At 41.4% G+C, this 13,349-nt stretch overlaps 1 protein-coding gene across 1 annotated transcript in view; it reads right to left on the minus strand.

The window, feature by feature from the left end:
- The window catches only part of Myoz2 (myozenin 2), a 29,290-nt gene extending 23,240 nt beyond the window's left edge, over positions 1-6,050 (minus strand). Inside the window, exons 1-2 of the mRNA XM_028881465.2 lie at positions 5,876-6,050; positions 5,230-5,319 (exon numbers count right to left, since the gene is read on the minus strand). Of these exons, the coding sequence (XP_028737298.1) occupies positions 5,230-5,305 (76 nt within the window). The 5' untranslated portion in view covers positions 5,306-5,319; positions 5,876-6,050. The remainder of the gene's footprint in view (positions 1-5,229; positions 5,320-5,875) is intronic.
- Between the last annotated feature and the right edge of the window lie 7,299 nt (positions 6,051-13,349).

Genomic DNA, 13,349 nt, shown 5'->3' on the forward strand with positions numbered 1-13,349 from the left:
ATAAGTTGCTGGATACTTTTGCTATTATCTATATGGTCTTGAGGTTATTTGTATGTATTGTGCTACATAAGGAAAATCTGAGAATACTATAGTGCCTGCTATACCATTGCTTTGTAAGTTCCTGTGTGTCATTGCACTGTCACACACTCTTCTTCCCACACTCCATCTGGAGCCTCTATGATGGAAGCCTAAAGTTGGTCATAGTGAGAGTATTTCCGACAGAAAACGTGGGAAGCGACCAACCAAAGCATCACATCCTTCAGAGTCAGGAATACATCAGACAACATCCTTTGTATAAACAAACAGCAAAAGGCAAGCTGAAGTCTCAAGGTTCCTTCCCCTCCCTTTTAAAGTTGCTTCTGATGTCACAGAAGCAAAGGTTTCAGAATCATCTATGAGCTGAGGATCTGAGTTCAGATGTCCCGGCCCTTTAGTGTACCCCAGCACAAGGTTTCCATGGTGTTTTTGATCTCAGTGCCCGAGAAATGATACATACGCATCCTCACCCTCATGACTTAGAAGCTTGTCTTTGAGGCATTAGATCATCCATTGAAAATAAAATCGCTAGGCATACTTTCCTACCGCAGTCATTTATAGTGATATAGAACCGTAGTCAGATCCAAGAACCTAACCCACTTACAAACAACTGTAGTAAGACTGAAGATCTTTTAAAAGTTCTTCCTCATGATTGTCAGGCAAACGCAATCTTAAGAGAATGTATAAACCATGGGAGGAAAGTAGCGGATGCTTATTTTACTTAGGGGGTCTTACTAACACACAAAGACTTTTCCGCACTTGCAAAGGACTCCATCTACAAGTAATAGTTCATAAACTCTATCTTCTTATATACTGTAAGCCATATATCAGCTTGTGATCTTGAATAATGCTTGAAAATTTTCCAATTAATAAAATTTTACTGATAATTTTTTCCTAAATGAAGATGAATTTGAAAACTATATGAGACTCTTTGTGTTCCTATTTCAGAATCTCTGTATCATTTTGAGGGTATATTGTTGTTGTTTTGTTGTTGTTTGGGTTTGTTGTTTGTTTGCTTTTGAGACAGGATCACACATATAGATCCAGCTAGCCTAGAACTTACTAGGTAGACCAGGCTGCCCTTGAACTCACAGATTCACCTGCCTCCTCCTCCCCAGTTTAATATTGCTTATAAATCTTTCCATTAATGTCTGATTAGCTGTGAATACCTGTAAATATTTAGGCAATTATATTACCAGTGTTCTGAGTTCACAACAAATCATTCAGTGCTTCCTATAGACTGCAGGAGAAGACAGAGCCTGTCACAGAGAAAGGCATTGTAGAAATCACAGGGCTGTGACCAGTGTGAAATAGGATTCAGCTTTCTGAAGGACCTTGGTAAAGTCAGGTGCTCTATTTTTTCTTAAGATTATGATAGTGCTAATGTGAAAAGTTAAAGAAATACCACAAACTCCTACACTGAATTGTTCCCCCCACCTCAATTTTGAACTACATTAGGCCTTTCTGGTGTTATCATTTTGATATTGAAGTTTTTATTGACAGGGAAATTAAAAATCGATCCTCACGTAATCCTTCATCTGAAATTCTAGACCTTGTGCTCTATAATTTTTCAAAGTCCTTGCAATTTCTGTCAATACTATTATTCCTTCTGTTACTGATAGAGAAACAGACAACGGCCATTCCTGCCTTTGGGCAGATCAATGGATGGAAACATGGAATTTCTGAATTAGATGCACATGTGAAGTCATATCCACCCAGCTCTCCATTCAGAATCGGGGCTTTCTGATTTCAGACCACAAAGCTCAACTCTTTCCCTGAAATTGCACAAAGTAACCAGCCTGCTTCTCTTCAGTGTGCCTGGGAAAGCTGTTCACCAGTTACAAAGAGAAAGCCAATCATCCCCAAAGCACAAGACAACAAAGCCCTCCCACAGTGCAGGAGGAAAAGCTGTGGGGGGCCGGGGGCGTGTCAAGCAAGCCACCACAGCTGATGCACTGTGGTCCCCTTTCCTGTTATGAGGCTCTTATTCTGAGCTGCTAGTAACACCTGTGTTTGCAGTTTAAGCGACACCACACTCTCAGTTCATCTTGTGGTTGTTTTAACTCCAGTTCCTTTCCCAACCTTACTCTAGAGTGCTTGTCCTTAATCCGTTCTGATGGTCCCATCTCTTCTGTTGTCACTTACTCCTATCCCTCTTAGTTTAGTGTTCAGATTTGAAATGAGTTATGTGCTGTGGATATCGCCCTGTATGCTGTGGATGTGTTGTTCGGGCACAGGAAAACCTTCAGCTACAGTTATGGAGTGAGCAAGGATTACAGTTCATGCAGGAGACCTGTACAGATTCACTGGCAACTAACTGCACAGGGCTTGTGGGTAGGGAGGGAACTGTTATGGACCGTCTTCTCTTGTCCTCACAGCTAATCCATGTGTAGTTGCAGACAAAAGATCTCTTCAGTCTTGCACTGTAGCACTTTCTAGATGCTTGCCGCCATGGCTGACATGCTGTGTGAAGCACTGAGGTTGTTGTTACAACAGTAACACAAGACCACTTCCCCACTCATTCCCCTCCTGCTGGTAGATGGTAGTGCTTTACCTTGGTGAGGCTGATCTGGGTAGAGCACCTGGGTAACAGGAAACACTTTTTTTTCTTTAACATTTCTCTCTCTCTCTCTCTCTCTCTCTCTCTCTCTCTCTCTCTCTCTCTCTCTCTGTCTCTCTCTCTCTCTCTCCCTCTGTGTGTGTGTGTGTGTGTGTGTGTGTGTGTGTGTGTACTTCTGCCAGTTTGTTCTTGCCTTCCACCATGTGGATTCCCAAGATTGAATTGGGATTCCAAGCTTGACACCAAGACCCCTGCCTGCTGAGTGTCTGGCAGGCCCTTGATACTTTTATCAGCTCTTTGTTGGACATGTGATGTCTTCACTCCTGGTACATTGTGTGACACCAAATTACAATGGGTCCACAAGGAGCAACAGAATGGGTGTAGTAAGTGGAAACCAGAGATTTAAAAAAACTCACTCGATCCAGTTAACTCTGTAGTCTATATGGGGAGAAGTTTTTAATTCTTTCAGGCAGTTTGTCCTTTTAATAGTAAGAGTGATCTAATATGAAACTTTCCCTCTTCCATTTCCCTACTCATCTCAAAGGGTTCCCAGCTGTGTTCTCTGCCCTACAAGAACTGCAGCTGGCTGAACCTCATTCATTATTACTGTTTTTTGGAGTATGATAATAATAACACATGGGTTATACTACTTAATGTTGTTCTTATGTACAAGGAGACTACTAAGTCTTAAAATTATGATCTGAACCCTAGCATTTATCAACTTAAACTACCCAGATGTTTTACAGCTGCAATATGTCTTAAAATATAAAGACTCATCCCCACCATAAATGTTTCTCTGGAGTCCATATCTCATTTCTACGTCCTTAGAGAAGGTGACATCCCCCAGCTGCAGTGTCCTCCACTCCCGGCAGCATACGGACAGTTAAATTCCATGCGAGACTCCCGCAGAAAAAAAAGAAAGAAATCAAGTATTTGTTCTGCTTCATAATATATAGGTGTTTTATCTTGGATGAGTCTGACTATCCAGCTCGTCTAGAATATTGACCATCATAAAGTCAGAGCCTAGGGCTCCTCCCACCTGGGCTGGAGCTCATCCAGTGTTGGAGGGAAGGCCTTCACATGGCCAAGACTTCCCTGCGGGGAGGTGGTAGTGTTCCCCATTGATATATAAGTGTATTTTCTAAAAATAAAGATTTCAATGGTTATATTTGTAAAAATTATAAAAATGTAATTTTATTCTCATAGATGTAGGTAATCAAATTATATGTCAGAGTAGAATCTGACATATAATTTATAATGAGAGTATATTAAATGGATTTACTTATGATTACAATGTAATTAGATGGTGTCAGTTGTGTTCAAGGCAGTATGGCCTAAGACAATTATGATGATGATGATGTAATGGAAAGTAATTTATCCAAAGCCTAGTTTTACAGCAAACAACTTAGTCTTAAACTTAAATTATCATCTGATTTTTGCCATATTGACTAGCAAAGCCACACATACAATTTCAAGTAAATTACCCAAAGTAGGATACCCAAAGATACATGCAAATTTAAAAGAAGCATGGGGTTCAAAACTTTGAATTGATACAGTCTGGTAGCGAGGCCAGAATTATTCTCATTTTATTCTAAATGAATTTGGTATGAAAGTAAAGCCTGAGAGGCAAGCAGAAGCCGGCACAATGATGTGATAGCAAAGAGATTAAAGGCGAGCCGTGCCCTTTCAACATGACTGTGGTATGTGGCCGGCATGTAAAACACTTTGATTGGTAGTTCGGCTTGCTTTACGGAAAGGATGATGTGAAATACTACACTCATCCTGGTTTCCAGATGCCTCACCAGATTTCATGCTTCTAGATGTGAATATTTTCATGGTGCAATGCTCCATTTGTTGTCAGCTGAACGAAAATAAAGGGGCACCCTGCAAATTCCACAAACGTGTCTGCAATGGCTCAGATCAGCCCTAAAAAGGACCTGTATATTAAACTCAAAATTTAACAGTATGCTAATTTTTATTCATGAACAAAATGAATTTGCTTTTTAACAAGTCAATTTTTATTGGAATAAATATCTTAACATCTATCATATATTAAAAATTAAGTTGCTTTGCCATTAGAAGGACCCCAGTTTTTCAGAAAGCATAAGTAAAAGTAGATTTCACATGCAATATATGTTAGTACATCAGTTATTAAATGTGAATACTGGTGTCAGGTTTAAACAATAAATACAAACTCCTATGCAACCGGTTGTTTTGCTTTGTTTTGAAAAATTTAAAAGGCTGATGGAACATATTTTGAATTTTTTGATGCACTACAAAACAAATCAAGATAGAACAAAAAATACAGGGTTGTATGAAAGTTATCTATAAACAAAACTCAGAAGCATCATGCTCACTGATACTGTGAGCGGCAAGCCGAGAGAATGCACATCAGCTGTCAGCCTGCCTCATTCCTCCTGCAGCAGTTGCTGATCTGAAAATAGCTTTCAAATGAGAAAGGATGACTGCAGAAGGATTCATTACCATAGGCTTTTCTATAGTACCCCGAGAGCTTCACGTCTGTTATGGTGGATAGGAAGTATTTAAGGAAGTGAACTGTACGACATTAACATCAGAAAGGATCTACATTCATGCCATGCTTTGTTACGACCATGAAGGGTGTTTAGTGATACCGTTTCCATGGATCTCCTTCGTGATGGCTGATGCTTGCTGTTTCTTTTGCTTCACCATGGCACTATGTGATAGCATGGTATTTTTATTCCCTGTTGAAAAGAAAGGGACACTATTGAGGCAATGTGAATAATTCCTTATGATCACCCTTTCTGCAAGGGAACATCTTTCTTATTAAGAATTTATTATTGCTTTTTACTGAAAGACCAACAGATCCTGCTTATCTGCCTACAGTGCACATTTTTCAGTAGCAGCCCAGGTCCCTGTGAACAGAGGACGACACAGTCTCAGACCCAGTCTTTCAGTACATTGACCACTATGCATTGAGAAACAATTAAAGTGCCAGCTTCCTCGCTCTTCCCTCTCTTTCCTACAGTTTCTTTTTTTTTTTTTTTTTTTTTTTTTTTTTTTTTTCATCTGCCAATGCTTCTCTCCTGGCTGCCATCCCACCAGCATCAGAGGACATCACTTCCAGCAAACTCTAAGAGTGAGGAAGAGGCCAGACTCAGCCAGACCTCTTTGGTGGTAACATTTCAAGCCGGTATCAACAGCCTCCCTTTAAAGCAAAGAATGGTAATTTATGAGTCATAACTCTGAACCTCTGGGGACAACTGACTAATAAGACATTTTAGGAAACAATAGACTCACCTTGCTGTTAGACTGCACTTTTCAGCAGGGGTGAATCCCAATTGTGGAGGAAAACGCTGAAGGTGGAATATGATGGCACTTGGGCCTGATGGGTTTTATCCTTGAACCTGGAACGGCATGGTCCCTAGCTCTGACTTAAACAGGGGACTGAGCCTCTCTGAAGAGACTGGCATCCAGCTGACATCAACTGACTATATATAGCACCAAATACTTTAGCTACTCATATCTTCCTGGCAAAAGGGAGGGACAGGCAGAGATTAGGTTCTCTCCATTGTGTTTCTGGGACTCTGAGATAGCTGAATGAAATACTCATTCATTGGACATGAACAACATTTTTATTGAACATCTTCTGTTGGAAGAGACCACAGTCAAAATGGATTTTAAAACATTTTAAAGATGTAGTTCTTATTCTATACCTTAATTGAGGTGACAAGAGATATATATTAATTAGAGCAAAATGACAAGACTATTCAAAATCAAAATGAACTGTAGGAGCCCTGGACAGATGACTCTGTGGTTAAGAAGACTTGCTGTTCTTACAGAGGACTGGGGTTCAGATCCCAATCACTCACATGGTAGCTCACAGCTGCCTGAACTCCAGTTTCAGAGGATCTGACACATTTTTTGACCTCTATGGGTACCTGTATGGACATGTACACACACACACACACACACACACACACACACACACACACACACACACACACAGAGAGAGAGAGAGACAGAGAGAGAGAGACAGAGAGAGACAGAGACAGAGACAGAGAGACAGACAGAGAGACAAAGAGACAGAGAAGGAGGAGGGAGGGGGAGTGAGGAATGAGAAGAAGGGGAGAGAGAAAAATAAAATAAACTTCTTTTTAAAATGAACATTATGGACAATATCTATGGGGCCTCATCAAGAACAAAAGCTGTGAGGACTTGGTCATCAGAGCCAACCCATAATCAAAGGTGAGGATTGTTGCAGCTTTAACAACCAGCAATATCTGCATGGTAACATGAAGAGAGTTTAAAATTGGCTACTGTGGGTTGAGCCATGAAGCTGAAGGCTTCTAACTGGGTCACACTTTGGAAGACATCCATAGAGGTTATCCCTGCAAAGTTGCCCAGCCTCTTCCAGACCTGGAGGGATTTCTGTCTCTAGGAACAATAATTAGAAAGGTCCTCAGAGTCAGTCATCTTGGCTCCTTGCTGGTCTTTGATCACAAAATCCTGTTCCCTTCTCCTGTGTGGTATTTTTCTTTCACTCTTTCCCATTTCCGGGAACACACTTCCCTATTCTCCTGGCTCACTTCTTTACAGGTTCAGGCCTCAGCTTGAGTCTTAAATCTTCATGATACCTTGCCCCAACCATCCTGCCCATATTATACTGTACCACTCTCTAATTCCTTACTAGGCTTTCTTAGTGTCTTGAAATTAGTCAAGAGTAACATCACATGGGAGTGAGTGGTAGAGTCACCCCCTCCCCTCCCCCTATTGAAACAAACAACCAACAATGAGGTGGACTTTTGTTAGTCCCCCAGGGAAACCTATTCCAGAGTGAGGAGCCTAGGGTGGGTCTAACTGACCTTGACTCCCTTCTTTTTGCTCCATTATCCCTAAAATGCAGACCTCTGAGGTCTAGGTGGTTGTTCCAGCCAGCAGGCTTCTATCTTGGCTGGCAGAAAAGAAACAAAAGAACATTCCCTCTTCTTTAGAAGATGTCTGAATATTGTTCACCTCTCTACTGTTTACATCCGTGGGGCAAAGGTTAATCATACAGCCGCACACAAAACAAAAGAGTAATTGACTTTTCCAAAAAAAGGAGGCAATGGTTTCAGGGTAACAGTTTTCAGGATCTCCCCCAAGGACATGACAGGATGGCTTTTTATCTGCCCATCACCATCTTATCATTGACTTACCTACTATATCTTTTTATTACTAAACTATGAACTCCAAAAGAATTCTGGCCTTGCTGTATCTTTAGCACTCAGAACTGCACCTGCGAACTGGGGATGGACTCAACCGGTAAAGGGCTCTTGCATATTATTATGGTCCTGCTTTAGTAATCTTCTTCTCAGGAGCCCAGAAGAGCAGCTATGGATGGCAAGAATGATTTTCAGGAAAAGAATCTAAGTACATCAAGCTCTTAGTGGGTCTTCTTTATTCCTCTGGGATAAAATTCTATCTACACAGCCTCAGTTCTGTTCTCATGCCTAGCTCCTTTCTTGCCAGACTTCTCTCTATATTATCTGCTGTCCCCTCTAAGTTCTAGCTTAATTCTCCCGTCTTAGTTCTGCCCCAACTTGGTCTTTCTCATCTTGTTCTTCCCCATCTGGCTCTTCCTCATCTTCCATCTCATTCTTCTAGTTCTCCATCTAGTTCTCCAGTCAAAATCCTCTTCAGTCAAAATCCTCTCCCTGTCTCTGAGGTTTACAGAGTTATATACCCATGCAATAGCAGTACTCTAGCTAAAAGCAAGGTCACCAGGCTCGAATTCTTACTGGGTCATAAAGGCAGACAAGAGTTTTCCTCAGGCAGTGACCATCAGGCTTTCTTTTTACAAAGAAATCTTCATTTCTTTGTAAATTACAATAGATTCATTCAAATCTATGTAATGAATTAGGGGTCTGGGGATTAGTTGTGAAATGCATCAAAAGTATGGCATGAAAGTATGGCACTCCCCAAAAGGGGAGTGGTCAACTAAGAGCTAAAACCGGTTAATGTATCAGAAAAAGGGAATTTGTGTGCTCAAACTACATCCCTAGAGGTGGTTAGGTAAATGTTAGGAGTCTATAATGTTAGTATAAACACCTGAATAAGAAAGAAGAGTCTGAGTTTAATTTACCTTAATTCAGGAGATCATTTGGCCTTGGATGTTTGATAGGTATTTCAGATAAAATACACTGCTAGTATTGGAAGCACACATAGCATACAAGGAAATCACTGCAGGAATCGGCTAATACATATACAAAAGCTAAAATATCACCAAGACTTCTTAAGCCATGGCTTGACCTTCAGAAAAGTCCTTGACCTTTCTAAGTAGTGGCTTTTGTGATAGTAGCTGGATTCCATTACATTTTCCTGTGGCTTGCAGCAGAGGGCCGTCCTAGCTTGCAGGAGGTCCTGGCTTTGATAACTAACACCACATAAATTGGGCATGTTGGCACATGCTTATAATCCTAGCATCAGAAGGAAGAGACAGAAGGATGAGGGGCCAGAGTTCAAGTTCTTGTTCAGCTACATAGAGAGTTGGAGGCCTGCCTGGGCTACATGAGACCCTATTTCAAACAAGCAAACAACCCACCACTACATCACCACCACCGAAACAACCCAAGCCAATTAAAAAACATGTATCTTGTAAATAAGTACTTGATTTCTATGTAATGAATTAGGGGCCTGGGGATTAGTTGTGAAATGCATCAAAAGTACGGCATGAATTTAGAGTTCTCTTGTGTTGAACACTTGGGAAGAAGTGAAATTGTGGTAAGTGGCCAGTCATTTGAATACAAGACGGTAGCTGTTTTTGGTAGCCCTTCCGCTGTGAGACTGAAAGAGGCTTGGTGTGTAGCTCGGTGACACAGTGCTTACTTACAAAGCATGTGACAGGTACGGCATTCGATCCCCTGCACCACATCAATTAATTAAGGTAAAAGAGCATATGTCCAACTGAGATGAGATGGGGCACCAAAAGGAATTGGAATAGACTGTGAACCTAGCCACAGTACTAAATTTTAACACTGCAGGTTGGCCTTTCTCTCTCGAAGTCGCTTCTACTCCAACATTTGCCCAGAAACAATGAACTCAGTGTCAATAAGAGATCATTTGAGCCGGGTGGTGGTGGCGGCGGCGGCGGCGGCGGCGGCGGCGGCGGCGGCGGCGGCGCTCGCCTTTAATCCCAGCCCTCGGGAGGCAGAGCCAGATGGATCTTTGTGAGATCAAGGCCAGCCTGGGCTACAGAGTGAGTTCCAGGAAAGGCGCAAAGCTACACAGAGAAACTCTGTCTCGAAAAACCAAAAAAAGAGAGAGAGAGAGAGAGATCATTCGGCTAAAGCCAACAAATTGGCCTGCATCTCAAGATCGTTCAATTAGCTGGTGGAATGGGGTGCACGATTGCAATCTCAGTACCTACAAAGTGGGCGATGAGGAGTTCAAGCCGTCAGCTACATAGCAGGCAGCCTGGGCCCATAGAGACACTGTTTCAAAACATGAGTATCAGAACCAAAACAAAAATCTTTCAGTTTACCTTCATTTCTGACTCTAGCATTAGCTGTTAGATCTTTTAAACTAATTTTCTTATCTGTAAAATGAAGATTACAGTATATGTTATATGTAGTCACGAATAATTTGTATAAAAATTTAGAAATTCCTTAAAGGTAGTAAAAGCTTAAAAAATGTTTCACTATTTTTGTTCCTATAATATGAAAGGACTTAAAATAATCAGTTGAATTATTTAGTAAAAATAAAGATAGATTAAGAAAGTTCCAGTTTTCCATTTACTCATCCTCGTTTCCAGTTTTACACTGGATATAGTTATAAGGTTGAAATCAATATTTTTGAAAATCTCAAAAGTATTTTAGGTTATTAATAGCTTAAATGTTTCTGTTTACTTTTCAAACGTACTTCAAACTATTTTGTTTAATTGGTGATGGTCTAACTGGTGTTTTGGTTTCTGAGTTACTTTTGTTTGGAAAGGCAAAAGTAAATCCATGGGAAAACACAAAGCAAATCCCTGGCCTTGTAGTTTGTAAGGCAGTATATGCTGTGCACACATTTCAGGACACAGTGGAAGCGTCACTTAGTGGCATTTGGGTGCTGAGGTGAAGCATGGCCAGGTGTCCCTTCCTTAAAGGCTTTGGTTCCAAACAAAGTCAAGGTTAATATATTTCTACTTTATCTACAGGTAGATCTGGCACTAGACCAAATTGTGCCCCACCCCATGTCACGCTGTGACTGCTCTTTGGTCCGTAGCCCCCACCATCCCATTCCTACGGCCCAGGACTTACCCTGCTTCTGCCCCACCCACAACACACTGAAAACTGGAAAAGGATATCCTCATCTCAAGACACCTTTTTTGTCCTTAGTAGTACTCTCTTCCTGGGAGAGTCTTCCAAGGAATGCTCAGACAAGGCAGTGCTTTCTTTTCCCCTCAAGGTTTAAACTCTTAAGTAGTTCCTAATTAATGCTAAGGAGAAAAAAGAAGGTTGTTTTCCTTAATGAGCAGAATGGTGGCATTCTAGTGGCTGAACTCTGTCTTGGAAAGAAGAGAGTGGAGCCTCTCCCTCTCTTATATTTGTGATATAGCTACAACACCTATGCAGTTTAACTGTTTCCGTTGTTGGGCTACAGCCACGTTTCCAATCTTACCATTTGCTAAAAGTGCAGAAAAGATTAAATAAGGTGACTCTTCTCACCACATTGCTACCCCACAAAAATCCACACCTTGAGATCCATGAAAGGCAAATTTATTCAACTGTGGGTAAACATGGGCATCTTAGCCAACTGGTAAACAAGGTCTGTCATGACCACCTTTAACTGAGAGCTTATTCTGAAATTCTGTGTTTCTCCTTGTCCTGTTTCCAGTCTATATTAGGTGGCTGTGGGAAATGACAGATTCAGGCAGGATTTGAAGGATGCAGGATGTGGTAACCGACTGGTAGATGGGCAAATATCACATTACTGTTACTGAGGCTTGGGTTCAGATTGACACACACACAAACCCAAACAGGGCAGTAGCCTCAGCTGCACTTAGAGATGACTCAGATAGCAAGTTGTCAAGCTACCTGTATGTGATAAACAATGAAGCAAACCTTAAAATAAGCCAGGAAAGGACGGGAAGGAAGCAGAATCCAAAGACTAGTTTCTCAAGGACAAAGCTAAAGGAATAAATAGGTCTAGGAACTTGGAAATAAACTTCATAGTTGTGTAAACAACTCACGTGTGGAGAGGCTATTCATGAAAAATGGATTTTTGGTTTGTCCAAAGTGTCCCATTCTTTTCTTGAGGCCTCACTGGCCTGCTGAGTTGACCATGATTCCCGTTTTCCTATTCAGGAAAAGGCAGAATAACTGACCTCTCCCCCAACCATACCGAAGGCTAAATAGTAGAGATCTCTATCTCCCTAATCTGTTCTGAACATCTCCATAAATAAAGAAAGAAAACAGAGAATGCTCTCAGAATAATTATAGCAACGTGTTCCTTACAGGTTCCCTTTGGAATCCCCAAATCCCAGGACTAGGTTTGTCTTGGTTGAGGTGATTTTATTTATAACCTGTGCAACTGTTTTCCTATTCATGTTTTTCTGGTTTGCCAGCTCCTGGAGATCTTGATATCTATTCTCGGTGTGCTTTCCTTCCCTTCAGCTGCGCAAATATTGAAGTTATTATAAAGGGGAATGTAAGCAAACGAAAGCAAGAGTGCTTCGTTTCTCAGCTCCTTCCTTCCCTTGGCCTGGGCACCAGAGTGTGGCAAACACACCACCTTCCGCTGAGAACAAGCGTTAAATCCCACCCCACCGAAGTGACCCAGCGAGAGAACACACACGCTTCGTCTGTCTTCCTTTTCAAGTTGTTTTTGTTTTGTTTTCTTTCTCATACATTTCTTTAAATGCTCAAATTAAACCCCAGAGTAAGTCGGGAAGAGAACAAAGGAGCAGTGAGCAGAATCCAATGGCTGACTCTTCAAGGACAAGCACTGAAGTAATTGGGCTAAGAAGTTGGAAATAAAGTTCTGTAGACAAGAACATTAAGAAACAAGTTGCCAAAACAAACCTGCAAGCCATTTTTCCTTTCTTACTAAAGCCCAACATTTACAGAGCTTTATCACACATTCTTCCATAGTTCTAGCCAGGCCATATTCTATATAGATCCAAACCGTGAAGCTCTTTTTTAAAATACAGTTTTCTCACCTATACAAGGAAAAGCAATCCATCTCTTACATATAGATCTCAACTGTCAACTGACCTAATTAAGTATAACTTCATTCAAGGAGTCAGACGTTGGGATATATACCTGGAACCTTGGCCCCCAGGAGGCTCCGGCTGGAGGCTCATGAATTCAAGGCCAGTCTGGGTTGTGTAAGTAAGGCTGTCTTTAAAAAAACCTAAACTATGAAGCTTGGGAGATCGGTCAAACTCTTGCCATGAAAATGTGAGGCCCTACTTTTGAATCTCCAGAACCACATAAAGGTAGCCATGGTAGCATGTATCTTTAATCCCAGCTCTCCTACACCAAGATGGGAAGCAGAAACAGAGGAATCTCCAGAAGCTTACAGGTCAACCAGCCTGCTGCACACACAGCAGAGGAGCAGCAACAGAACCCTTCCTCGAGGTGGAAGGCAGTGATCTCTGACCTCTACACACATACCATAGTTCCGGGGGATGTCTTTCTGTATGTTGTGAATATATGTTGTTCCCATTGGTTAATAAATAAGCTGCTTTGGCCTATGGCAAGGCAGCTTAGAGGCAGGCAGGAAATCCAAGAAGAGGGAAGAGAAAGGC

The sequence above is a fragment of the Peromyscus leucopus genome, chromosome 6, assembly GCF_004664715.2.
Source record: "Peromyscus leucopus breed LL Stock chromosome 6, UCI_PerLeu_2.1, whole genome shotgun sequence".
In the NCBI taxonomy this organism is placed as follows: Eukaryota; Metazoa; Chordata; class Mammalia; order Rodentia; family Cricetidae; genus Peromyscus; species Peromyscus leucopus.